The following is a 26,269-nucleotide window of genomic DNA, read 5'->3' on the forward strand; positions in this document are numbered from 1 at the left end:
CATAACATCTGGATTTTACTCTTTAGGAAATGGATGAGAGGGATGAGCTGATAAAAGACTTGGAGTCTCAGGTGGAGTGCCTTCGGAGTGAACAAGAGCGTCTGAAGAGGAAGAACGAGGAGGAGCTCGACCAACTGAATGAGGTCATAGAAAAACTTCAGCAGGAACTGGCCAATATCGAGCAAAAGCAGCCTACAGAGGAAGAGGAGGACACCAAGGCAGAGTCAGAGGGTGATGCTTGCGGGCCGAGTAAAGACGAGTATGATAAAATGAAGCAGAGAATGGACTTGGCCACAAAAGAGCTCGAGGCACTGAAAAAAGAGCACAGCAAGCTGCTGGAGACCTATCTTCGCTTGAAAGAGAGCGCAGAAGCCTTGGCTGAAACGGAAAACCTGGAGAGCTCAGAGGGCGAGCTCGAGGAAGCTCTCAGGGAGAAAACTGCAGGGCTGGTTGTCTTACAGGCTCAAGTACAAGCTCTGGAGGAGAGTGCCTCATCCAGAGTGGAAGAGCTGGGCGTTCGAATTGAGGAGCTCGAAGGCTTGGTCAGTGAAAAAGACTCAGAGATAAGCCACTGTCGCTTCCTTCTGGAGCAGTCTCAAAGTCATGCAGAGGATCTCCAGAAGAAGATGTTGAACCTGGAGGAGCATCTAAGGGAAAAAGTGGCTGCAGCGTTGGTGAGCCAGGCCACTCTGGAGGCCTTCCAGCAGCAGTCAGTGGAAACGAGACAGGAGCAGGACCCACAGAAACCTCCAGAGCCACACGTTGAACCACAAAGCTATGAATTTGGTGATTTTGGCATCCCCCAAATGGATGTCAGCAGATTGTGTCAACAAACACAAGTGCCCACCGGGAAGGTGGTTCGTCTGACGCAGAAGCTTCGGGAGCTGGAGGTCGGACTAAGCGGGATGCAGAAAGACCAGGAGCTGCAGAAGCAGCTGCTTTCCAGCTCTGAGGAGGAGGTGCTCGAGTATGAAAGGAGGCTGACTGTGCTTGTAGATCTGCTCAGTCAGATGAAGGCAGGGACACTCCAGAGGACATCGTTGGCTGTGGAGGTGAGTACCATATATCATCTGCTCTAATCTATGTAAATGTTTCGTTATATTAATAAATAAATGGAAAATGCCCGGCAGGATTTCTGAAGCCAGCTCGCTCAGCTTCCAAAATGTGTTTATCTGTACAGTTAAAGTTATCTGGAATAATTCCTAAATACAGAGTGATAAAGTCATTAGATATTACCGATATTTTATTCCAAAAGTTCAAATAGAGGCACAAAACAATCACAAAATTGTGAATTTCTTTGTCCGTGAGTGAAAATCATACACCGTGAGCCCTAACTGCATAATGGATTCTGCATTATATGACTTCCCTGCACTGTAATTATTGATTAAAACAACAAAAATGCAAATGTAGTCCCTGTGATAAAGTCTCACATTGCGAATTGATCTAATAAGTCTGATGATTTGTGACCTTTTTTCACAGGCCTCCTCTGATGACCAGCAGAATGTGTCGCAGCTTCTTCAGCAGTTACAGGAGGTCAGAGATGAGACTTCAGCCACCAAAGAGCAGATGGAGAGCTACAAGGAGAGCTGCAGCAGACTTCAGGATGACCTCTGTGTATGTGCTTTTAAACGGCTTCTCTGGGTTAATTCATACTGAATGTCAAAGTGTTTTCTAGTGTGTGACAAAAGCTTTTCTCTCTAGGAAAAAACTGTAACGATAGAGAGGCTTCAGGAGCAGCTCCAAAAGGTAGGAAGAAAGAATTTTGATCCTTTCATGTTTACATTTTCCACAGCATAAAACAGTAATTTACTAAGAAACAACCATGCTTAGAGAAAAATTCAGAACTTCAACCTCGTTCTTTTAGACATCAGTTGGTGAGAGCGAAGAGATGAAGGTGTCGGAGCTTAAACGCCAACTAACAGAGGCTCAAAGTGAGGCAGCGACCACCAAAGAAGAGCTGAACAGCTGCAAGGAGAGCTTGGAGAAACTGCAAGAGCTGCTGCAGGTACAGAGCTTAGAAATCATGCTTTGTTGTAGCTGCTGAGTTCAGGGAAAACTGCCCAAACTGCACTGCTGCAGAATGATATTTCTTCATATCATAAAAACATATTATCACAGTACACACTTTTCTAGCTTGTGCTGCTCCTATGTATGCATAAAGATCAGGTTTATACTGTGGGACATAAACCTATTTGATATTCACAAACGCACAATAGCACTATTGTGTGTGATTCAATGCAAATGTACAAACGAGAGCCACTTGGATATCTCTCTCTATATTTTTTACATTGATTAATCAAAAAGGATATAGATTTTTAATTTATAGGTGTTTGGGTGGGTTGTGTGACCTTTAGACGGAGCTAAATTTGCTGTTTCTACCCTGTTTTCAGTCTTTCTGCAAAGCTAAGCTAAATAATTTTTTTTATTCAGGAGCGGGAAATGACCATTGCTCACCTCAAGGGAGAACTTTTCCAAGTAAGGCGGAAATGTTTTGTCTCAGTTGTAATGTCCAGTATTATCAGCATCAGCATAAATCTATAGTGTTTGAACACCTGTCCAATCATCTTCCAGGTAAAAGCAGACGAAGACAGGGACAGGTGGTCAGAGCTCACCCAGGAGCTCGAGAAGGTCAAAAACAATGCGGCTTCCACCAAAGAAGAACTCAAGAGTTACATGGAGCGTAATGAGAAACTTCAAGAGGAACTTCAAGTGAGTGAAGGTTCTGTTTCTAAACTCAAGGAGGAGCTGCAGGAGGTGAGAAAGGACATGGATACCATCAAAGAAGAACTCAACAGTTACATGGAGTGTAATGAGAAACTTCAAGAGGAACTTCAAGTGAGTGAAGGTTCTGTTTCTAAACTCAAGGAGGAGCTTCAGGAGGTGAGAAAGAGCATGGATACCACCAAAGAAGAACTCAACAGTTACAAGCGGCACAATGAGAACCTTCATAAGGAACTTCACACCCGTGAAATCTCAATTTCTAAGCTCCAAGGGGAGCTCCAGGAGGTACAAACAGTCTTGATGAAGACAGCAGAGTCTGGTCCTCCGTCCCCTTCTCCCTCTTCCTCTCCTTCTCCATCTCCCTCTTCTCCTCAGCCTATTTCCTCTACCACCACCTCCTCCTCCTCCACCACACAGCCCAAAAGGAAAGGAAGCAAACAGCCAGCTGGTAAAGGAAGCAGCACCAAAGACAAAGCATCTCTCTCCAGAAAAAACTCCACCCCTTCTAGCCAATCCTCCAACAAATCTTCCAGCCAACTGTTGAGCAGCAACTCAGAGCAGCAACATGCGACTGTAACAGACTCGTTCACGCAGACCGAACCTCTTCAGATGTCTGATCTTAGCCAAGAAAACAAATCTGCCACCAAAGAGGAGATGGAGGAAGTGATCGGAGAATACGAGGAGAAGATCGTACAGATGCAGGAGCTCCATGCAGCAGAAATCCTCGATATGGAGGCTCGGCACATTTCAGAGAGCGAGAACCTCCGCAGGGACACGCAGGCGCTGGAGGACGAATGCAAAGCTCTGAAGGCCGTCATAGAAAAACTGCGGTCTGCTGAGGTGAGGAAACGAGATGTTTTAGATGTCTGTTTGTTTGGATCCTTAGCTTGTTCTACATTTTTATCAGTGTAGTTTGATGCTTTTAAATGGCTTTCTTCTTTCTGCTTATCATAACACAGAAAGTCTGTGATTTTAATCTTTTTTTTTTCATCCTCTCTAGGCTCCTACATCAAGACAAGACCGCCCTGCGTCTCAGTTCAAAGATGGCTACACCAGCGGTAAGTTTTAAGTGTTTTAAACAAAACTAGAGTAAATCGTTTTTCATTTCTCTTGTAGGAAAGTTGGTTTCTTAAGAGTGTATCTGTCAGTTTAATGTGAGGCTACAACCTGCTTAGCATGAATACTGAAAGCAGAGAGGCTGGAATTTTGTTTATCCTCAAGAGCTCTCTGAACCAAACCTTGGAGTGGATCTGTTATAATAATTTAATTGAAACAAACCTCACTAGGGTAGCTCTGTATGATCCACAGTATAAAATAAACGACACATATCTTAACTGAGCTTTGCTGGAGCCCTTCTGTTCATCCTGTCTGAACTTTTTTGCTCCTCTTCGTTCGAGCCAGCTTGCCTGTTATTGGCTGCACCTTTCAAACTGAAGGTTTGAACAGCATGTGGATGGGCCTTATCAATGATAGTTACAAAAAATGTCTAAAAACAGTCGTTTAAAGCCTGACATTTGATTCATAGGGATTACTTGCATATACTCTCGTTACCTGGTTTGAGTCCGGGAGGAGAGACAAATCCAGCCTCAGGGGGTCAATGTACTCCTAGTGTCAGTTTCAAGCCAGGATAAATGGGTAATGGGTTGCATCGAGAAGTCTCTATCCAAATTAAAACATGTTTCTCTGTGTCTAGAGACCCCCTTTGGCAAAAGGGAGCAGCTAAAAGTACTCTAACTTCAATTTATTAAAGTTTGGTCATATTTGTAACAGTATACAGAAATCGACTTTTCTTTTTTTACTTTGAGTGCCAAAAAGAGCTCATTTATCCTTAATTTTAGCTTGTTTAGCATTTGTTTTCTTTGTTGCGCTTCACTTTTGTGATTGTTTTTGTCATCATGCAGACAGCAGCTCAGACTACAGCCAGAGGACAGGATATGACCTCCCGAGCCTGCAACAGGAGTTCAGGACGACTCCAGAGGGAGCCAGGAGAGATGAACCACTGCCAGACCGGATCAAGGTACAGCTTTCACTTACTAATGAACCATGAGTGATGTCATAAAACTACAGGTACTGTGTAGTATGTTTCCCACCATGTGAAATGTATATAACAAAATCCAGAAGGTAATTGTTTTCATCTGGAGGCGGCGTTTTTATCACTCATCCAAGTGACTGAAAATGCTGCCTCCAGATGAACTTTCCCGAATGTCCTTGCCTGTATTTGTGAGCATGCAAAAATTTGAGCAATATTTTGTTTTCTATTCTTCAGAAACGTTGTAAAAGTTACACTTTTTCTGCATTGCTTGTCTCTAGACGTTGCTCCGTGAAGTGCACCAAGAAGGCATGCAGGTTCTTTCTCTGTCAGAGCTCCCACTTTCTGAAAGCGAGCCAGGCGACCGGTTCAACGTCCAGGGCTGGGTGAAGGAGCGAGACGCCCTGCTGGATACTATAGAGTCCCTAAAAAACTTCATCAGCCAGATGCAGACACACAGAGAATCACAGGTAAAGAAACCTTACCGCAAAACACTACAGCAGCCTAAAGAGTCAAAACCATTAAAGTTTAAAGCACCAGGGGGGTTTTGAAGATCCCGCTGTCGTCTGTTTGTCACATCAAAGTCAGTCAAGGGGCTTTACGGCATTGGCATCCTCTTCAAAATAACAACAACTGCCCTAAAATATAAGAAAGCCCTCTTCTGAATTTGCCTGAATTTGTGTGTTTGATTCACTGCAGATGTCCGGCAGTGTAGACTGGCGTGGAGAGCTCCTGGATGCAGTTCGGCAGGTGTTTATAAAGGAGCGCAACGTGCTGAAGAATGCCCTCTACAGCCAGCTGGACCTGCTGGACACCAGTGACGCCATCATTCACCTGAATCAGCTGGAGCGGAGACTGGCTGAGCAGGTCTGTAAAGAGTTCACCATAATGACTTCAAAAACTGTTGTAAATGTTCATCAGCTGCAAGAAAAAGATTGTAGAATTTTGTTAGCCTGAGTATAAGCTGCTCGTTAATTTGTTATAGTTTGGGTCTCTGTAGATAGTTATTTGAACCTATCATATGGCTGTTTGTGTGTCTCAAATACAGGACGCCCAGCACAGAGAGGCGATGGGTTCACTCCGCACTGCAGAAAGGTCCAGTCTCATCTCTGAGATTCATCAGCTCCGTGGCCAACTAGAGCAACTCCACCAAGGTGATCCCAGTTCAGAGTTCATTTTGCTGAAAATAAGTCTTTTTGTATTTTATATCTGTTAAATGTCTGCCTTCGTCCTTCAGGTGCCCGGTCTGCTGTCTCATTGGCTGGTGAAGGTAGCATAAAGGAGCAGAGGGAACGAGTTGGAGCTGATGGAGCCGGGGGGGCTGACAGGCTGCTAGTGGAGGAGCTAAAGGGTGAACTGTCTCAGACTAAACTGGAGCTGGAGACAACCCTCAAAGCTCAACACAAACACCTCAAAGAGCTGGACACACTCAGGTTAGACCAGACATTAAAGTAACAAGCAACGCTGGAAAGCGCAGAAAACATATTAAATGTTTAAGATAAAAATCACAGTTTTGGATATATTTGCATAATAAGTAAAGAGTTTAAAAAGATTTTATTTAAAAGTAGTACAGTGAAAATGTAGCCTTAAAATGATGTCAACAGGGCGGAGGTATCCCAGAAAGCCGCAGAGGTGGATGCACTAAATGATGAGCTGACAGAGGAGAGGAAGAAGAGCAGAGATCTTCAATGGGCCATGGAGAAGGAGAAGTGTCAAACTGGGAGGACCGAGGAGAGCAGACGAGAAGAGCTGGAGGTAAGATGGCAGGAGCATTCAAGCGTGACGTCAAAGTTTTTTCCCAAAGTTTGAGTATTTTTGAGAAGAAATTGTGTTTTTTAAATTTCCCACTAGGATCTTCAGCTTTCTCTGGAGGAGCAGAAGAACCACGTAGCACAGCTGAAACTGACTGTGGAGCAGGAGCGACAGGCCTCCTCTCAGCTCTCCCATCAAGCTGAAGAGGAGCGTCTCAGCCTCCACAGGCGCCTGCAGGAGCTCCAGGTCCAGCTTGAAACAGAGCGAGCTAAGGCCCAAGAGATGAGCACTGCTCTGGGGAGAGAGAGAGATCTGCGGACTGGCGTTTCCTCTGATGGTGGTCACCTCCATGAGGAGCAGGTTCAGAAGGATGGGAGAAGCTCTGAAGAGGGAGGAGGTCTTCTGGAAAGACTGCAAAGGGAGCTGGACGACAAGCACGCACAGGTTCGATGCTACAGTTGCTTTAACTGTCTAATGACACCAGACTTCAAGGCCTTTTATCAGTGGCTAGGATCTGACTGTATCATGATTAAACATGGTTTCCCTCTCCAGGTGGTGGATCTACTCAGTCAGGTTGAGGCCCAGAAGCTTGAGGTGGTACGAAAAGAGGAGGAGCTGACGCTGGTGAGTCAGAGATCCAGAAGAGACCAAGAAGCACTGCTAGAGGCTCAGGCCAAGCTGGAGAGGCTGGAGGCAGAAATGGCAAAGGTCCAGGAGCAGCTGAGAAGAGAGCTGGAGAACAGACAGAGTCTGGAAGAAGAGAATGAGAGACTGGAAGGAAGACTGAACCAGTTAGGAGAGCAGAGGGAGGGGATGGGACCTGTGGAGGCTGATGGCCGGAGTGTGAGTGGCACAGATTTTACTTTAAAAAGACTTTTAGTAACATTTATTGTTTCTGATCATGTTATCAGGAGCATTGAAGCTCTGTTGTTTTTATCTTAACAGCAGGCTGTGTGGCACAGTGACTCCACGGACCGCACCAAAGACTGGGTGCTCCAGCAAAAGAGCGGAAACCTCCACACAGAAAGCTCCAGCGCGTCCCCTCACAAAGAGGTCTCTTCAACAGGCCACAGCAGTGGGCCGCATCATGGCCCGTGGCGCACGGTGGACAGGATTGTGAGCAAACTCCAAGTCATCTCCTCAAAGGTCCGCAGCATGCCGAGCAAAACCACTGGCAGGTAAACAAAACTGCTGTTTACTTTTTTCTTTTATATTTATTTCAGAAACTGTGCAGCACAATCACACCACACAGACCTCCTCTGTAACAGCTTTACTGCATTTCTTCTGTTCAGGCTTACTGCAGAGGTGGACAGTGAGGAGTTGTCCTGGGTCCAGTCCAGTCTCGATGAGGTCATCACCCTGCTGCAGCAGTCCCCTGGTCTACCCTCCGTCCCTGAGGTCAGCACACGGTCTCATTTTTGTTTTCCCTTCTACGCCGCATATTTCTGGATAAATAAAGAAATGTGAAAAGGAGAAACACCCACTCACTGCTAGTCTCCAGCCAGAATCAGCTGTTCGCGTCTGCGTTTACTAAACAACATCTGCTGAGCTTTACACGTGGTTGTGACTGCTTGTCTTGTTTCCCTCAGAGTGCGTCCCTGCTGGCAGGAGGCTCCTCCAGCTCCTCCAACACGCTGACTGAGCGGCTGCTGAGGCAGAACGCTGAGCTGACAGGTTTCGTCAGCCGTCTGACCGAAGAGAAGAATGATCTGAGGAACCACACGCTCCGCTTGGAAGAAGAACTGCGACGCTATCGGCAGGTTGGACTGGGGTCAGGCGACAGTGTGAGTACACCACAGAAAAACCTGCTGATTCTGAGATGGAGCACAATACTACAGTGCTATTTTTTCTGTAACAGTCGCGTGATCGTCCTGGTTGGTCTAAAAACTTAATATTACATACACATGACATGTGGTAGAGACAAATACCACAAAGATAATGACCAAGGTATTTTTATAATCCTATGTTTCCTTCATAATGCCATTCAGAACTTAAGTAAACGTTCAAACTGGCTCGCATAATGATACATATTATTGTTTCCACCGTCTGTCATTTGCCTCTGACTAAAGAGTGTTTTATCTTCTGCAGTCCAGCAGACGAGGAGCATCAAAGATGGACTCTGCAGGGTTGCTGCTTTCTCAGGAGCGGGAAGCTTGGGCTCGAGAGAAGATCCGTCTGGAGAAAGCTTTGCATTTAGCTCAGTCTCAGGTGGCTAGACTCAGGGGAGAGATCAGGTCCGAGAACCTGCGAGAGATTACCGGGCCTGATGCCGACAATGCTGCCCTCAAGGTCAGCAGATCACTGCTCATAAACTGCTTTGTATCTGAGTAATGAGTTAATTGTACTAACCCAAAGAAACGATGCAGAAGCATCGCCTAAATGCTGGAGTTCAGTGTTAAAAGACATTTGATGGCCTCTGAAGTTAAACTGCTGTCTTCTCTTCTCCCTTCATCTCTTTTTTTAACTTCCAGAGGATGTATGGGAAGTACCTGAGGTCAGAAAGCTTCCGTAAAGCACTGATCTACCAGAAGAAGTACCTGCTGTTACTGCTGGGTGGTTTCCAGGAGTGTGAGGAGGCCACGTTATCACTCCTGACCAGGATGGGCGGTCGGCCGTCGCTCTCCAGCCTGGAGTCCCTCAGTCAGCGGTGCAGGGGTGCGATGCGCTTCCGCTCTATCGCCAGAGTCTCTATCGCCCTCTCCAGGTGGGATCTGAAGCTTTGGGGTTTTTTTAAAAGTTTTTTTTTTTTTGTTAGTTTTTTGTCTAAAACCAATTATATTTGTTCATCTAGAATGCGTTTTCTCGTGAAGCGATGGCACAGGGCGACGGGAATGAGCTCCACGGCCTCCTGTGCTGTTAGTAAGAACGGAACAGGACAGATCTTAGGTAACCAAAGCATATAGCAGCTTGTAACCTCTCTATATTGTCATTTACATGTGATACTCATAATATTTTCTTAATTTCCGGCAGGTACAGAGGCGAGGGATTCCCCTTATCTTCACCCAGGTGGTCCGGAGATGTACAGAGATAGAGGAAGCAGCGGGGGAGGAATGTCTAGCAGCAGGGGGAGAAGTGGGCGGGAATCCCCTCGATTGGCTGTCTCCTCCACACATCACAGGTACAACTATCAATCAGGATGCTAACAATATTTATTATTAAACGGTTTTCCTTTTTTAATGTTTCCAGTCTACTTCTTATTTTATCTCCTGATTAAAGGAAAGAAAATACCAAAATTATTGAGAATAAAGCTTCAAACTTAGTCTGAGTAATTAAAATAATGAAACTGATTTGTAAAGTTATGATGAAGGATCACTTTGGACATCAGTTGTTTAGGCTAATGTATACTCATGAGTACTGTAGAGTAAACTGATTTTTTTTCTTTTCTCTTTTGCATTAATGTGGAGTTCAGATCCTTTCCGACTTTCTTAAATCTGTGTTTCTAACGTGCAGGTTTCACATGTCTGGAGACCACGGACCGCTCACCTGTTCCCACTTGCAGAACTACGACCCCGACCGAGCGCTCACCGACTACATCTCCAGGCTGGAGGCCCTGCAGAGGAGGCTGGGCAGCGTGACATCAGGTAACACGAGCAGCCCAGCTCACATGCATTACGTGTGATCGAGTTACAGCTTTCTTCGTCATCTCAAATTCTATTGGAGAAAAACACTTTCATCTATATGTGGAATATACATAATTACAAATTTGGTTATGTCTGCTTACAGTACAGTACGTGTTTGCCCTGTAAAGCTGAGAAGCAGTGAACTCACATATTCTGATTGTTGCACCCAAAGCAAGCGCTGTGAAATAAATGCATGTGTAAAGGTGTGATCCGTACCCTGGGTTTGGCATATTTACTCAACAACTCCTCTTTTTCTCTCCCCAGGTGCTTCTTCATATGCTCAATTGCACTTTGGCTTGAGAAGATAGATGCTGACACGTTAACTTTGGCTTGAAGAAACTCAGTTGCCTTTTTCTCGTGCTGAGCGCTCTGCTGTTTTCTACCATTCTGGTGTGGACTGTATCTTTCCATGTGGACCAAAACACATTTTTTATCAGTGTACGACATGTTGTATTCAGGCTTTTTGTTGGTCGCCGGCACTTGGAAAAACAGCTACGTTTGTAATTTAATCTGCCTCTTTGTTGTGGATGATCTACAATCATGTATAATTTGTCTAATGCTAATTTAAGACTTTGTGATTAATTTATATGTTTGTGTTGTATGGGTGGAGCGTTATGTAGAGGATGTTTGGGTTTACTGTTAAGGAGGCTGCTACTGGATATTCTACACTACACTGTGTTTTGTTTAGGCCGGACAGACTACAGAGGACATTTGTAGAGAACGTATTTTTGTAAACCGTTAGGAGCTTTGAATTTTCTGGGTATTTTGTCAAAAACTGAAATAAAGAGGACTACGTTATTTCAAAAAGGTTTGCTTCATTTCTTTTTTTCTTTTTGCATCTTTTTTGTTAAACTTTTTTTGTGGAAAAATTTAGCACCATCAAGCTTCATTCAGATAAACCAGCAATAGAAACAAAAACTCAGCTGAGGACATCTTTAGTCCTTTTGAAAGCGAATAATTATTTCTTTTAACACTAAACAAATGTTGCATAGGGAGCTGTTTAAAAAGCACAAGGGGGGGTCAAAGCTGTAAAAATGAGCTTAGCCTTCCCATGAACCCATTTAATGGTCTTCCTTTTTTCCTCCTGCCTGGGAGATTCATATTTAGTTATTATTAATATTTTAGTATCCTTTGTCCCAATCTCCTCCAAACCATCTTACAATCACTCACAATGAAAACCTTATTCTTCCTCTCTTCCACCTCCTCCCTACTCTCACTACAGATCAGTGTCATCTGCAAACATCACAGTCCACAGAGACTCCTGCCTGACCTCATCTGTCAGCCCGTCCATCACCACTGCAAGCAATAAGTGGCTCAGAGCAGATCCGTGATGTCATCTCAATTTAGGTGTCACCACAGTTATTCCCTATTCCCTAAATATAGTGAAGGAACCCAAAGTACTGGACAGTGCATGACTAAATGTACACGGCCAAGTCTATTTAACCAAAATGATGAAAAACAGCTGTGTTGGAAGATAAAATGTTCATCCTCTGGCATTAGCTGACACGAGGCTCAGTATAGATCTCATCATCAGTGAGGTTTGCTTGTAGGTGGGAGATCTCCCATCCTGACGCACACTCTGTAACACAGCAGGGTTCAGAGGCTCATTTTCATATTTTTATTGATTTTTCACCCAGTTTCACTTGTTTGTTTGTTTTTTCTTTTGTCTTCACAGCAGGAAAACTTTAACATACATCTCAGGAATAAAAGATTCCCCACAGATTTAGTAACCCACCCCAGAGCTTTTAATTAAATCACATGGTCTTCCTCAGCAGATTATTCAGATAGCACAGGGTTGTTTTCTCTCTTCTCAAGTTTAAACCCTCATACTGAGTAATGCTCAGGACAAGGAAAAATATATACTGTATATACACAACTGGTCACAACTCATCTGCAGATGAAGATCATGTGACTAACCTTATAGCTCCAAACATCAGAGAGCTGTAAATGAACCTCGTGGTTTTAACCAAGTTTCCAGTGTTCAGAACTTTTAGCTACAGGATTTTAAAGTTTGCTGCAAAATCGATGATTAACTCTGGAAAACAAAAGTAAATACGTCTTCCCGGGTTGACTCAAAGGCTTCATTCAGTCTAAAGACGTCATAAGGCGCTAGTTATTTCTCCATTTGTATTGTTTTTAAAGAATTCACATTGTGAATAAGAGCATCAGCTTTCACGCTGGAGTCTCACAGCCCCTGTTTTTCTCTGCAGAAAGTCACACTTATCTACAAACATTCATTCATGAAGAGAGCCGGACTCTAGACGAAATACAGGAAGAATAAAAGCACAGCTTGGGCATTAAGAGCAAAGTGCACTGATGTCAATTTTCCTCGATTCAAGTCCCCACAAGGTTCGAGCTTTACTTCCGATGCTCGGATGTCTCCGTCTCTCACTGCTTCCTCCTCTTGTATCTGATGACGGGGTTGTGAGGCGTGTGGATCATCGTGGTGTAGTTGATTGTGGGGAAATATCCGTCCACCAGGTCAAAGTCGTACATGCGGAGCAAAGTGGACCAGATGGTTTTGATCTGGACGTAGGCAAAGTTTTCCCCAATGCAGCGATGACGGCCTGCAGGCGGAAAACAGGATGGATTTGATTTCATTGAACTCAGTTTGACTGATGTCTGGTTTGGCTTTGAGGTGTTTTATGTTTACTTTATTTTACAGCAAACAAAAAAGCGCTTCTTCATACCGGCTCCAAAGGGCACATAGGCGAACTTCTCCCCTGCGGCAGGATTATCGTTGAGGTAGCGATCAGGTTTGAACTCCATCCTGTCCACCCAGGTGTCGTGGAGCCGGTGGTTAACAGTCGGGGAGACGCACACCTGGTGGCCCACAGGGATGGTGTATCCTGCTGCAGTCTGAGAAAGCAGAAGAGAGAGCAGGTACAGCAGTCAGCTGAGGTTGTCTGCGCGTATACATGACATCATAAAATCCAGTGCTGAGGAATGACCCATACCTGAGGAGAGCGAGCCATCCTCATCATCGTCATGATGGGTGGGCGGAGCCGCAGGGTTTCCTTTAAACAGCGCTCCAGCAAGCTGAGATCCTTCAGCTAAAGATGGCAACATGAAAGTTTAGAAAATATCTGGAGCATCAGTCTGGTTTTGAGGAATAAAATAACCTCTTTCAGCTTTTTTTTTTTTAAATTTATGTAGACCTCCACCTGAATGCAGCAGCAAGGGGGCGCTAAAAACATCTTTACTCCTGTTACCGCAATAATTTTCTACAGCCAGCAGGGGGAGTATCTCTCACAAATCAGAGGTAACATCTGAGGGAGAATACTTACATTTCACATTTAAACCCTGCACATTTTTTTTTTTTTACTCTTCACTATTATTAGCAGTAATGAACCTCATTTTTATCACAGTCCACAGGCGACTTTTACCTGATCGAAGTTGAGTGGAGGCAGGTTTTCCCCGCACACAGCCTTCTGCTCTGCGTAGCAGCGCTCCTGCAGGGCCTTGTCTTTGGCCAGGAAGAAGCCCAGCCAGGCGCTGGTGGTGGAGGATGTGTGCTGACCCGCCAGGAGGAGGCCGATCAGCATCCCTGCAATTTCGTCATCGGTCAGCGGCCGTCCATCTCTGAGGAATGAGAAAGTTTTTTTAGTTCTCAATCCTTCATAGAGTTAATTGTGATTTTTATTTCTTTTTGATAATAAGATCTGAATATTCTGGGTTAAACCAAGTCTCCTTTGAGTCTTTCAGGGCTGGACCATGACATTAAACATAAAACTGTTTCTTTGCATGTTGACTTGCACTGTCATTATGTAATCGCAGGTACATCAGTTCAGTAAGAGTTGGGCAGTAAGTGTGTTACCTCATTTGACAGAAATTTATGGATTTTTCTCTTATGCTCACAGACCTGCAGACAAACCTGCTGCTCTCTGTTTGTATCAAGGAAGAGGCTCATTAGCAGTAATATCTGACACACAGGTTGATTCCTCGCTTATAAACACAGTATGTAAGTCTATAGTGGCAACTGTGCTTTCTCCTCCAGCTCTTTGTTTACTTATACAGCAAATGTCCACACCTGTGGTCTGGTTTTGTCCTACTCTTTGACCCTGGGCTGTTTTGTTGTTTTAGCGCTTGTTCTGAGCCGCTGATGTCACCTTACTTGTATGTGGAGTCCATGAAGGTCTGCAGGATGTCATCTGCTTTCTCTTCAGAGCTCCTCCGTTTCTGAATCACTTTGTAGAAGATGTTCTTGATCTCTCTGTGAGCTCTGTCCCTCTTCCTAAACAACAAACAAACAAAAAAACAGAGGTAAATATTTCCAAACAGTATTGTGCTGTTTGCATCATATCACATTGAATCCCTCTGGTATTTCTTTTGCCTGTGTGATGCCATCTTTTTTTTCCAGTTTTGTTTTTTTTTTAAATCTGTCTAGTCAAATTAAATCCAGTGTTGTCTTCACCCTGTGTGCAGACGCAGCACTGTACTGCATGAAGATGTGTGAGAGACCTACCTGAAGCTGGGCAGGGGCAGCCAGCCCGGCAGGAGCCACGCAGCGTGGGTAAATCCTCCGTCCAAGTCGGCGTAAAGCTGGGCCACGCGTTCATCCAGCATGCTGCGGATCTCTTTCCCGTGCAGGCAGCTGCTGGCTGTGAGGATAATCAGCTCGGACAGAGCCTCGAACAGGTCTGAAACAGGTCAAAGTTCATTGACAAACGTTTGGTTTTTGATCTAATCTGTATCAAGTTTTATGGTTAACTGTTTTGGACTCAGCGTTGCAAATATCGGTGTCTTACTTCTCTCCCCGCTGTCTCCCCATTTCTGAAAATACTCGATCGTCTCTCTCTCAATGATCTCGATGTGTTCCCTAAAACGAGCAATGTTCAGCCCCGTCTTAAACATCTTCTTCTGCTCCAGAAAAATCTGCAGCAGATTAAAAGGAAACATGCATCTCAGCTGATCTTAGCATGCAGAAACTCTTTAATACATTTCCACCTTCCTTCTGAGGCGTGAACTTCTCAGGTTCTGGGATACTCACGTGGTTCGGCACGTCGTAGGCGACTCCTTTGCCGAACACCGGAGTGGTCAGTCTCGAGTAGACGTCCTCTGCGTTCAGGTCTTCGTTCTTGCTGTTGAACATCAGCGCGGCTGCGTCGCTGCCCAGCAGGTAGGTGAATGTTTTGCCCACCATAGTGAAGCTGAATACAGGGCCGTACTGTGGGGGGAACAGCAGACACGCAGGAGTTCAGACGCAGGGGTCAAAGTAAAATAAATCTCTGACAACTGAGTTAAAAAAAACTAAATAATATATATACAGATTAAACTCTAGATCAGTGGTCCCCAACCCCCTAAATATATGATATGATAAGATATGGAACCTAAATCAGATTAGGGATATTGTACTGTATTTAGCTTTATTTTGTATCGTGCTTTTTCTTTTTCTCGCTCTCATTTTTCATAAATGACTTATACTGTTTACAAATACCAAAACTAGAGCAAAATCAGTCAGGAGCTACAAGGAGAGAGCCAGAGTTGCCTTGGCCTGTTGTCGCTTTCATTTGCACCACAGGAGCTGAAATGGACTCACGATGGTTTAAAAGCATTTCCTCATTTTTAAAGCAGTTTATCTTCATGATCATCTGCTTTGTTCAAACTTTGAACCGCTGTCAATGTTTAGAGTTAATAACTTAAAGTAATTGGAGGGGGGGGGGCTAATCTTCATATTTTAGGACTGATTATTAAACTGTTTCATTTCTTCTGATTGAAAACAGTCGCAGGTTCATTTTTCAAAACACTTACTTTGTTATAGGCATTTTCCAGAAACTCAATGGGGCTCTTTCCAAAAGCGACGGCATGTCCCAGAAAGGGGATGCTGGAGGGTATGTAGGGTGGATGTTTCTGCGCAGAGAGACATAAATAAATAACAATAAAAAAAAAAATAACAGTGACTTGAAACTAAAGCTTAGATAACGGTAACTGTTTTTCGTCTGAGCACACTCACCACGTCCACGTCTGTGGACTGTTTGAGCAGCAGTTTGGAGATGTATCCCAGAGTGAGGGTGAAGACGGACGCTGCTAACACCACGGAGGTCAGGTTCTCGTTCATTTTCCCCATAGTGTCCCCGAGCAGTTTAGCGCTCATCTGATAAATGTGCATCGACATTTTTCCTGATAGCCCCCGAAAACAAAACCTTTAAAAACTTAACCCCGAAACGGCCCCGGTCACCGTCCACCTGCTGAAAGGCTCTCGGTCGAGAACAGTTGGTGATATTTCCCCAAAGTCTCGACCTGTCAACACTCGTCCTGCCCCCGCCTGACCAATGCTGGATTTTGATTGGTTGCTGACCACGTGTCAGTCAAGCAGCTCTCGCTGTGAATGGTTGAGGCTACCTGAACCGATGTCTTGCTACATGATGTCACACCAGCAGGGCGACCATCGATTTTAAGACCTTTTTTTTTTTTTTAATTTAAACTTTTTCATGTACCTCCAGAATTCAACAATACGGGACGTTAAAGTCCTGCAAAGATAACGAAATATATTATAATGTTTAATATTATATTATTATATAAACGTTTACAGCAATTCAATTCAATTTTATTTATATAGCGCCAAATCACAACATAAGTCGCCTCAACAGCAATAAATGAGCTGGTTTGCAGTTTGTTGTGGGTGTGTCGGATCATTAATGATTGTGACTGCTATCATGAAATTAGCAATACATGAGCGTGCACAATAGCAACATTTTCCTTTCAGTAAAAGCATAAAATCAATTGCGGAACCTTAAATAAATAAGTAACTAATAACCACTTCAAAATCCTGTGATGGAGTGCAACTAGTACAGGAGCTGGGCTACAAATATGTTTTAAATGAGGTTTATTTTCATCAGTAGCCTTGAAAACCTCATAAGTTCAGTTCTTTAATATACATTATTTTAAAATATATATATGCCAAGAAAATATCCTCCATAGCTTTACACCACCAGGTGAGACCAGGAAATGTTTGGTGATGATGCACAAACTGTAGGTTTCCTGTTCTTAACTGGCAAGAGAAGACCACCCAGTATGGTCTTCTGCTTTAATGTTTGATGTAGTGTGCATTGAGAGATGCTCTTCTGCATATCTTGGTTGCAGCCAGCTGTTATTTGAGTAACTGTTGCCTTCCTTTCAGCTAAAACAGCCCAGCCACTATTCTCCAACTTCTGGCATCAACAGGGCATTTTCACCCAGTGAAGAGAGAAGAGAGAGTGCTCCCCATTTATAATAAAGCAAATATTGATTTTCAGCCTCCATCGAATGAATTCCTCTAAAAAAAAAAAATAACATTGTCATTTCTGCCTAAATATGAAAAACACATCTGATCATACAATCAATCACTTTATTAAATAATAAACATATTTACATGCCATCAAAATCCAGGAAACATTAAAATAGAGAATGTGAAGTATATCACTAAGCCAGTTGTACAAAATGAGGCTCTTGTGGAAAGGCTTTCCAGAGTTACTGCAGTCAGATGATGGTCGGAACAAACAACCCGAACTGGGAATTTTTTTGGCAGGTAGTTTCTTCAACAGTTTTCAGCCATAGGCGTATTTGTCTGTGATGCCTTTCTCATTTGGAGTTATCTGCCCACTCAGTTTCATTAAGAGCTTCACAATAAGGCCAGCCTGAAGGGAAAGAATAGACCTTAAAGGTTAACAACCATATATATTTCAATAAATATTATTTGGATTTCAAGAAAAGCTTTATTACCTGTTTTGTGTGCACGATGAAGTTCATTTTGTTGTCACCACTGTGTATCTGGAAATACTGGTCTGCATGTCCAAGCTGCCATATAAATGTGCTATACTCTAAACTGATGAGAAGGACCTGCAAGAGAAGAAGTGTAATAAAATGTCACATCAAGCTTCTTCAACTAAAACTTAAAAACCAACAAAAATACAGCATTATCGTTTAATCTATCCTATGGTAATCCCAGAGGGAATATTTAAGTAAAAATCTAACTAATCTAAGAATGCAAGTTCAAATACATTCTGTAGATGCAAACGGCTTTGTGCTATTGTGCTTCAATCGAGCACGTATTGCATATGCTTTAAAAACAGGCAAATTCGTGTGGGAGGGCCCATGCTCATAGTCATCTATCCATTTGCTCCACCAAGCTGAAGAATAAGTAGCTTTGTAGCTTTACATTCACAAACTAGAGCTTAAAACATAAAAAAAAAAAAAAAAATTTAAAAACCCAGCAAAACGGCATTTTACCTTAGTTTCCATGTTCATGAGATGCAGTCCCTTTGTGTTCACCCCCACGTAGACACGGATGACTTTGTGGTTGCTTGCGCTGGCCTTGGTGTAGACCTGGCCTGTGAAGAAAGCTGCTCCGTAGGTCGGGATGTCCCAGCAGTTCTGCAAGAAGAGCCGCTGCAGGTGGTGCATCTCTTTACTGACCCCCTCGCTGGTGCTCAGAGCCTGTTGGTGAGAGAGGGACAGGACCTGATGTCACCTCAGGGAACACTGAAATGTATTTATAAGATAAAAAGCAATTAAAATAAAAACACAAGTGTACTTTATACTCATGAAGAATCCTGTTGGTCCAGTGGTATGCTTTGCTTTTCACCTTGGATATCGGCACGATTGATTTGAGGTTTTCCTCACTGTTTACATAAAGCACAGATTTTATCCGAATGCAAATAAATCAGTTTGTTAGAGCAGATATTAAAAGTGATTTAAACACAAAATATGATTCGTCTCTTACTTGAGGAACCCTTGCTTGTGCTTCTTACTCTCATAGTTGCCATAGATTATTTGCAGGAGGAGGCTGGCCAGCGTGATCAGCTTGTTGTCTGGAGCAGGGAAGAAGCCCTTGAGAAGGCAGTGCCGGGCCTCATCAAACAGGATAAGGATGGCCAGCGGATCCTCCACCTGAAACAAAGCCACCAGCAGGAAGCTGATGAAGAGCTCTCAAAACATTTCGAGTTGAGCTGTCACTGATGCTTAGGTGGTGAAAGTGACCTACCTTTTTCTCAATTTCAAGGGGCAGTCGGACATCCCTGCGGAGGAAGAGCTGTGGCGTTTCCCTTTGAGGATCCAGCACTGTGAGATCTGTCACAATCTCAGTCCAGATCCGGAGGTGCTGCAGGGGTTTGTGGTACGGCTTCAGCTGCAGGTCTAACACACAAAACCACACGCACACAAATCTTTCTGGGATCTTGCAGTGACACCACTAACTACAGCTTTTGGTCTTTATTGCATTGATGTTACTAAATTAAATAAATAAATACATTTGGGAAAAAAAAGAAACGAGTGGACTCACGGAGGTTCTCTGAGCAGATCCAGATGGTGAAGTATTGCTGGGTCTCCTGAGACAGACGCATCCCCTCCATGATCTGCTGCACAGTTGTGTTGTTGCCATGCTTGAGCTCTACGGAGCGATACGAGCCGTCCATGCGGTAGATGCGCACCTTCTCGTACTGTGGATCACAAACAGCACAAATGGTGGATTTCTTAATATTAAGTTTAAAGTCAAAAGACACGACGCTTTATTCTTTATGCCATCTTACACCCCGTACACACCAACAAAAACTCGCGGGCAACAGTACTCTCGCGATATAACAGAAAACAAGTTAACAATCTTTCTCTTAAAAATAAAAGTATAAACCTCTCTTTAAAACATTTGTATACATATATATGTAAACAAAAAAACTTGTCAACATTGTTGAACATTCAGGAAACATTTCAATACACTTCGCTTTACTTAAAGCATACTATAACACTAAAAAGTGTTATATCAGAAGGAAGCTGTCATGTCTGCTCTGTGTTGTTATAACTGCACATGTGCATGTGTTTTACTGGATACCCCTTTTCTTCAAACAAGGAAAAAAAAAATATCAAAATGAGTGAACGCATCTATGCCAGACTCAATATCAACAACATATAAGGTTAATTAAACATGGCACGAGCAAACAAACTAAACAATGACTAGCTCATTATGAAAAAGCATGAAAAACACAGCTACAAAAATCCACAAGCTTTGCTGCTATAATCCCAGAGCTTTCATGACTCAACCCCTCAGGGCCATTCCTTTGCCCAATATCAGAAACATAATTCTTTATGGAGTGCTGGTTTCTATTTAAGGAAAAGACAATAATGACATGCAAAATAAGAGTGAAACATGGCTTAGTCCTGGGAATGTCTGACACCTTTGACTGTTCTTGAAGGAATATCACCAACAGGCGATCAAAACAAACAAACAAAAAAACAAAACAAAACAAAACCAAAAAAAAAAAACTTAACTGCCAGGGAATTACATTCACAAGTCACTTTAGGTACAACTTTCCAATTGCTTATCAACACAACCCATTACATGGGAACAAGTCATTGCATTAAGACAAGTAGACATGGTCAAGATGACCTGCTGTAGTTAAAACGGGGAAGAATTGTGATAAAGGTGACTTTGAACGTGGCATCAGAGATCAACTTGGTTATTATCTTGCCCAAGGATCCTCTGGCACGCAGACTGGAGCAACCAGGGATCAACCCAGCAACCTTCCAATTGGTGCACGACGTGCTCCTGAGCTACAGCCACCTCATCTGGATTAGGATCTAAAGCAGCATTTATATTCTCATCAAACTCCTCAATTATGTTTTATTGTTTATTATTTTTGTTATTACCATTTTATGTACTGTGATGCCTTTAGGATGCCATATTTGTTTAACAACTATTATGTTACATTAAAATACAACAACAACAACAACGCCTGCAAATCAATCAGCAAAAATATATGCATTGGGAAGTCTATACTTATGGGCTTAAGTATGCTGAAGTGTATTTAGAAATAATTGCAAACTTTATCTCGATAACATCCTGAAAAGGCTGTTGTTCCACACAAAGGAATAACAAATAGTGTAACTGTGTGACTCACTGGTTTGCTGTTGGCTTGCTGCAGAAGTTTCACAGTCTCCTCCCACTCGTTCTGTTTGTTCTCCTCGCACACTTGGAACGGCGATCTCTTCTGCTGGTCTTCTATGTGCTATTGGTGGAGGAGTCAGTATCATGACATAGTGATTAATGTTTACCACTTTATTATGTAGTATGTGGATACTGATAAAAGACAAATCAGCAATTATTATTATTATTATTATTATTATTATTATTATTACTACAAACCAATAAAAAAAAAAAAGTTACATTTAGCTGCAACAGGATTTCTTTGAAGTAATAATAAAAAAAAAGAAAAAGAAAAAAGTGTTAAATTTTTACCCGGTCGATCTCAGGGTGCTGCAGCAGCAGTTGGACGATCTCTGCGTGGCCTCCTCGGGCTGCAAAGTGCAGGGGGGAGCTGAGCTGGCCGTTCAGCAGGTTGGGATTACAGTTACCCTTCTCCAGCAGCAGCTTGGTTGCCTCAACTTTACCGTGCCTGGATAGAACCACATAAATATCAAACTTAAACATAAGTAATGGGGGAAAAAAAAGAAGAAAAAAAAAAGACCAGGAAAATAAGAAATTTTGGATACTTTTAAGCCTTTCTTGAGCTGTCAGATGAGCAGGAGACTCACCAGCAGGCATAGTGTATGGGAGCCCAGTGATCGTTGTCCAGCTGCTTGACTGAGAAACCGCTGTCCAGAAGCTTAGAGATCAGCTCAGTGTCTCCTTCCAGGGCGCTGCGGTGGAGAGGAAAGTCGTCCACCCACTGGTGATCCCTGTGGAGACAGGAATTTATGCTGAAGAGAACAGTGACTAAACATGACTTCAGTTCAAGGCATCCACGTTGTTAATCAAGACTGTCCAGTGCGCCCCAAAAAGAGACAAAGTTAGACACAAAGTCGATAGCAGTTAACCAAAACAAGCCCTCACTTGTCTTCTGTCACACAGTTGGGTCCATGCTGCCATTTCTCCCTCTTGGGGATCTGGATCTTGGAATAGTCTGGTGCCCCAAGCCCAAAGTATGGGTTGATGATAACTTTGTCCACCTGCAGACAAAACGAAAGGAGGGCGATTTAAGTTTCCAAATCCACCAGAAGAATTATGTTTCTTTGCATATATAAAGCCTTACCCTGTTGGTGTACTGCAGATCTGAGCCGTAGAGTGGATTCAGGATGCACATGTCAGCCTTCTCCAGGGACATCATCTTGCTCTTGATCTCCAGAGCAGTGTAGCCCATGTGCAGACCCTCATCACTCAGTTTGCCCTCGCTGCTGTAAGCCGGATTGCTTACGTTGGTCTTCACCCGCTCCACGGGTGCTGGTCTGAATAAAGCAGGGATGGCATGAGGCACAGTGTGCTGCTCTGCTAACCATCTGCGGAGGGGAAAGAAGCAAAGGGAAGGGGCGTTTACCTCTGACAAAATCGCAGAGCTAAAGAGCACATTTACAGACTTCTCTTTACTTGTCTAAAGCCAGGAGCATCTTTGAGGTGACGGAGCAGAAGTGAGTGCTGGTCTCACTGCACACCCGCATTATGTCGTGGAAGCAGTAAAAGCTGGGGCTCCCGGGGCTGTGGACAGGCTTGCTGTTGTCTGTATAGAAGGACTCATTAATCTACTGCATGCACAGCTTAAACTTTGTTAAACGTTAAATAAAATTAGCTAGATCAGTTCAGGATGAGATATAGTTTACTTACCTTTAACACTGACTGGTACAACAAAAAGTGAGGCTTCTTTCCCTTCATTGTCACCTTCAAGAATAAATTTCTTCATGTGCACCACACGCTTTCCTGCACAGCAAAAACACTGGTTAGATCAGTGGTTCCTAACTCTCCCCCCAAACAACAGTTTAATAAATCAGCTTGTGCACAAATGAGTCAGCCTCACCAGCGCAGCTTTGGTTACTGGAGAGCGGTTTGATCGTTTCATCAACATAATCCAATATGGATTTGGATTTGTCTCCTCCTGCTTTGAGCTTTGTTGCCAGAAGGACTTTCTTTCTTTTCTTCTCCTTCCCCTCTAAAGGCACTTCTTTTAAAAGGATCTACCCAGACGCCAGAGGAAAAACATGCAAACAGAGGCTCAGTTAGAAACTCCAGTGGGTCTGAATTCACTGAAGGGTGTTTATTATTCATGCATACAGCAGTGATATGCCCAAACCAACAATACATTACAGGACATCAGTGTTCTTTCCACCTCACTGTAAGACGTCGAGGACAGTGTGTTAACTGATTGTCTGCCTACCTCATAGGCTTTGGCTCTGTATTCTTTCGAGCTCAGGCTGACTTGATTCTTCGGACGAAGCACAGCAACAAACACATCCTCGAGGGTGTCCTTGTTGCCCATCGTGGCGTCTTTTCCTCAGACCTGAGAAAATATGCTACATGGGGGCCAAATGCCGTGGAGAGACATGCCTAAAACATGGGGGAAAAAAAATATCAAAAAAGGTGAAGGTTGCTAAGAAAAGTAATTCAGTGTTTGAGCAGTGACACTCAGTCTATACACAGGTTTAACTGATCACAGAGCGCCTACACTTTAGAAACTTTGGATTCCAACACCAAAGCAAGTGACCGACCTGGAGCCCCACAGCTCTCACTGCCAAAACCAATCACCCATTCACACAATTTTATAATGTCCAACGTTGTTTAATGCTGTCACCACGTGGACAGAGAAAGTGAACACACCCATGTGGGAGTTTGCAGTTACATGCAAACTAAATGTGCTTAACACAGAAGATCAAAAACATAAAACCTGTGGCAGTGAAAACAGCAAAATACAGCAACCCACCCCCATCACCACCTATTTAGTGATTAAAAAGGGTCAAGTCTGTTTTTAAATTTATGCACAGTTGTAACTGATCTCAGGTGAGCTTGTTCCAAAGAACTGGACCACAATAACTGCAAGCACCTTCAACACACTTGGATCTAATTCTGGGAATCTGGACCTGGATCTGGACCAGGTCAGATAGGGTTGTAAACAGTGTGTCTGTGAAGGTTCTCAGTCATCCAGTAAACAGTGGGCAAGTCAGAGATATACCGGGTGTGTTGAGGGCAAACCATTAAAATACTTTTATTAGTTAATAAAGCTTTCAAAGGCAATTTTATAATTTTAATGGGAACAAATTAAGTTCCTTCAATACTGAGGCAATATGCTCAAACTTTCATGTGCCTGTAAGGACTGTGTGCCATGTTGTGATCTTAAGTCATCCTACTGATGAGTTGGGTAATCCAGTGAATAGAGCGTTACAATAATCTAACCTGCTTGATGTGATTGCATGAACCAATTTCCCAGTCAGTTTGAGATAAGGATTTTCTAACGTCAGATATATTTTAAGGGATAGAAAGCACTTCTAGTAACCTTATTGATGTCATAATCCAACCTGGGATCAATGTCCAGAACTGCTGATTTGTTAACTTGCTCACTGTGTATCTGTGTAGGGCTGATGCATATGAACACATTTTCTGTTTCCGTCGTTGTCTCTGGCTGTCTTCTAGCACTTGCGGGTGTAGCACTTATGCTGCACCCAAAGTAAGTGTGGTAAGAACTGCTGCAAACTTCACTCTCAAGTTTGACTTAACAGCTGTGGAGTTGTGAAGCATAGCGGTGCACCATAGAGAACCTTTTAACCCCGTCCTCCTCGATGCCTTTTGTCTTGTACAACATAAAATATTCACAAAGACCACGTTTACCACACTGAGGTAGTACCCCCCTCCCCCAAACCAATCACACAATTTAATGAACACCTCGTAAACACACGAAGTGTAAGATTAGACCTGCTGCCAAATTTACACAGAAATCAGAAAAAGAGAAAATATCCAGTGACCGGCAGTTCTAAGGTGACAATGCCCTGCTGATGCCATAGCAAGGCAACAACAACTCAAATAGGTAAAAGGTATGCAGAAGAGCACCCTGACGCAGAAGACCACACCAAGTACCACAGCTGTCAGCTAAGAACAGAACAATTCACAGGGGCTCACCATAATTGGACAACAGAAGAATGGAAAAGCATTTCTGCTGCTACGATCAAATGGTAGCGTCAGAATAATCCACAGTTCAGCCTGCCGCTGGTGGTGTAACAGTGTGGGAGATATTTTACTGGCATACTTTGGCCTCTTTAGTACCATCAGAGCCTCATTTACACTGCACAGCCCACCTGAGTATTTTTGTTGACCATGTCCATCTCTTTACGACTACGGTGCAGGATAACACACCATGTAACAAGCTCAAATATTCTCAAACTGCTTTAAAATATACCTCTACATATATATTCTTTTATTATTTCATATTGTATACCTACTATTTTTAATTTTGTAGTGTATTTACACCGTTTTATTTATTGTATCTTATTTTTAGTCACTTTTGAACTGCATATAAATAAGTAAAATATAATTTAACACACAGTAAAACTAGTAAGAGTCATCTCAGAGACAAACTTGTTGAGTTCAAAGACAGGTCACGCCCCGGAAACCAGGCTCGGCTGTCTTTCAACTGTTATTACACGGACACCTTTACATGTTGTATTTTATACACACACACGGTATACACTGTCGTATTCAACCAGTTGTCATACATTTCCTTGTCCACGTTAAACGACAGAACTTTTAGAGGGGAGTCAGCAGCAGTAGCTGGGATGCTACATTCATCTTCATCAATGTTTTTTTCCGCTTTTCCGAGCAGCTGAAACTTACCGAAAGCGACGTGACTTTCTTTCAAAACCACCAAACGGAGCTTTCCTCGGCTCTCCGCTCGTCTTAATTGGGTTAAATTAGCGGTCTGAAGCCGGGAGGTTGCCCCAGCACCGCTTCCAGGAGCAGTTATTTTTGGGTTGAGGTAGTTGCAGGCCTTTTTAAGACGGGGCAGGGCTGCAGAGAAACAGAGGAATCACGTTACGTTTGAGTGCAGCAGCTGCGGCAGGACGACAGAGGACTCTGCTGGTGAGGGGGACCACGTACACTCAATAACAAAGCATGAGCGTCAGGTAGCGTCTGCTGTGCTCCGTAAGACTTATTTATGGATATATTTAAAAAAAAATATCAAATCTATCTCTAATTTTGTGAGTTTTTCAGAATTTCAATATGATTTATTGTCCTCTTAAAAGACCGCCTCCCCCGAAAAATCTATGGAAGCTTGTTTAAATATTTTTTTTGAATTGTCATCCATAAGTCAAAATTTCAGGTCATTAGCTCAAATTTTGACTTACAGGCTTTGAAATGTTGAGATATTTTGACATAATAACATAATAATCATTCAGAAGTTTTACAAGTAGTAGTACGAGTTTC

At 43.2% G+C, this 26,269-nt stretch overlaps 3 protein-coding genes across 9 annotated transcripts in view; 1 reads left to right on the plus strand and 2 right to left on the minus strand.

The window, feature by feature from the left end:
* Nucleotides 1-10,929, plus strand: part of akap9 (A kinase (PRKA) anchor protein 9) — a 68,118-nt gene extending 57,189 nt beyond the window's left edge. For 5 of the 7 annotated variants that reach the window (XM_080863235.1, XM_080863240.1, XM_080863238.1 and 2 more), the window contains 24 exons: nucleotides 27-1,052; nucleotides 1,480-1,614; nucleotides 1,702-1,746; nucleotides 1,865-2,005; nucleotides 2,431-2,475; nucleotides 2,572-3,561; nucleotides 3,722-3,779; nucleotides 4,623-4,738; nucleotides 5,032-5,220; nucleotides 5,450-5,617; nucleotides 5,799-5,904; nucleotides 5,988-6,183; nucleotides 6,355-6,505; nucleotides 6,602-6,946; nucleotides 7,055-7,345; nucleotides 7,448-7,680; nucleotides 7,795-7,900; nucleotides 8,092-8,286; nucleotides 8,591-8,791; nucleotides 8,974-9,206; nucleotides 9,294-9,388; nucleotides 9,473-9,620; nucleotides 9,953-10,083; nucleotides 10,387-10,929. In XM_080863235.1, coding sequence (XP_080719361.1) covers nucleotides 27-1,052; nucleotides 1,480-1,614; nucleotides 1,702-1,746; nucleotides 1,865-2,005; nucleotides 2,431-2,475; nucleotides 2,572-3,561; nucleotides 3,722-3,779; nucleotides 4,623-4,738; nucleotides 5,032-5,220; nucleotides 5,450-5,617; nucleotides 5,799-5,904; nucleotides 5,988-6,183; nucleotides 6,355-6,505; nucleotides 6,602-6,946; nucleotides 7,055-7,345; nucleotides 7,448-7,680; nucleotides 7,795-7,900; nucleotides 8,092-8,286; nucleotides 8,591-8,791; nucleotides 8,974-9,206; nucleotides 9,294-9,388; nucleotides 9,473-9,620; nucleotides 9,953-10,083; nucleotides 10,387-10,430 — 5,388 coding nt within the window. In that variant the 3' untranslated portion in view covers nucleotides 10,431-10,929. The remainder of the gene's footprint in view (nucleotides 1-26; nucleotides 1,053-1,479; nucleotides 1,615-1,701; nucleotides 1,747-1,864; nucleotides 2,006-2,430; nucleotides 2,476-2,571; nucleotides 3,562-3,721; nucleotides 3,780-4,622; nucleotides 4,739-5,031; nucleotides 5,221-5,449; nucleotides 5,618-5,798; nucleotides 5,905-5,987; nucleotides 6,184-6,354; nucleotides 6,506-6,601; nucleotides 6,947-7,054; nucleotides 7,346-7,447; nucleotides 7,681-7,794; nucleotides 7,901-8,091; nucleotides 8,287-8,590; nucleotides 8,792-8,973; nucleotides 9,207-9,293; nucleotides 9,389-9,472; nucleotides 9,621-9,952; nucleotides 10,084-10,386) is intronic. The other 2 variants (XM_080863236.1, XM_080863241.1) reach the window with 1 other exon arrangement.
* A 788-nt stretch (nucleotides 10,930-11,717) lies between these two features.
* On the minus strand, nucleotides 11,718-16,343 carry cyp51 (cytochrome P450, family 51). The gene is made up of 10 exons (XM_080863432.1): nucleotides 16,076-16,343; nucleotides 15,874-15,972; nucleotides 15,113-15,289; nucleotides 14,871-14,997; nucleotides 14,588-14,762; nucleotides 14,237-14,356; nucleotides 13,509-13,704; nucleotides 13,080-13,175; nucleotides 12,813-12,981; nucleotides 11,718-12,689 (listed from the first exon to the last, which is right to left on the minus strand). The coding sequence occupies exons 1-10, from the start codon at nucleotides 16,235-16,237 to the stop codon at nucleotides 12,511-12,513; spliced, it is 1,500 nt and encodes a 499-aa protein (XP_080719558.1). The 5' UTR covers nucleotides 16,238-16,343; the 3' UTR covers nucleotides 11,718-12,510.
* Nucleotides 16,344-17,435: 1,092 nt separating this feature from the next.
* krit1 (KRIT1 ankyrin repeat containing) lies at nucleotides 17,436-25,878 on the minus strand. The gene is made up of 17 exons (XM_080862301.1): nucleotides 25,679-25,878; nucleotides 23,235-23,404; nucleotides 22,878-23,034; nucleotides 22,688-22,780; nucleotides 22,454-22,583; nucleotides 22,122-22,365; nucleotides 21,923-22,038; nucleotides 21,625-21,768; nucleotides 21,329-21,485; nucleotides 20,991-21,098; nucleotides 19,382-19,538; nucleotides 19,085-19,236; nucleotides 18,824-18,990; nucleotides 18,635-18,722; nucleotides 18,331-18,537; nucleotides 17,824-17,940; nucleotides 17,436-17,738 (listed from the first exon to the last, which is right to left on the minus strand). Exons 2-17 carry the CDS (start codon nucleotides 23,334-23,336, stop codon nucleotides 17,649-17,651), a joined length of 2,229 nt encoding a protein of 742 aa, XP_080718427.1. The 5' UTR covers nucleotides 23,337-23,404; nucleotides 25,679-25,878; the 3' UTR covers nucleotides 17,436-17,648.
* Nucleotides 25,879-26,269: the final 391 nt, after the last annotated feature.

This window comes from Rhamphochromis sp. 'chilingali' (assembly GCF_963969265.1).
Source record: "Rhamphochromis sp. 'chilingali' genome assembly, chromosome: 17".
Lineage (NCBI taxonomy): Eukaryota > Metazoa > Chordata > Actinopteri > Cichliformes > Cichlidae > Rhamphochromis > Rhamphochromis sp. 'chilingali'.

Coding starts and splice junctions, on each gene's coding strand:
- cyp51 (XM_080863432.1), bottom strand. CDS start 16,237: ATGTCGATGCACATTTATCAGATGAGCGCTAAACTGCTCGGGGACACT. Junction 15,290..15,873: donor TGGAAAATGCCTATAACAAA/GTAAGTGTTTTG, acceptor TTCCCCCCACAG/TACGGCCCTGTATTCAGCTT. Junction 12,982..13,079: donor GGATGGCTCGCTCTCCTCAG/GTATGGGTCATT, acceptor CTGCTTTCTCAG/ACTGCAGCAGGATACACCAT.
- krit1 (XM_080862301.1), bottom strand. CDS start 23,336: ATGGGCAACAAGGACACCCTCGAGGATGTGTTTGTTGCTGTGCTTCGT. Junction 21,486..21,624: donor CCCATACACTATGCCTGCTG/GTGAGTCTCCTG, acceptor GGTTCTATCCAG/GCACGGTAAAGTTGAGGCAA. Junction 18,723..18,823: donor CACAAGCAAGGGTTCCTCAA/GTAAGAGACGAA, acceptor TTATGTAAACAG/TGAGGAAAACCTCAAATCAA.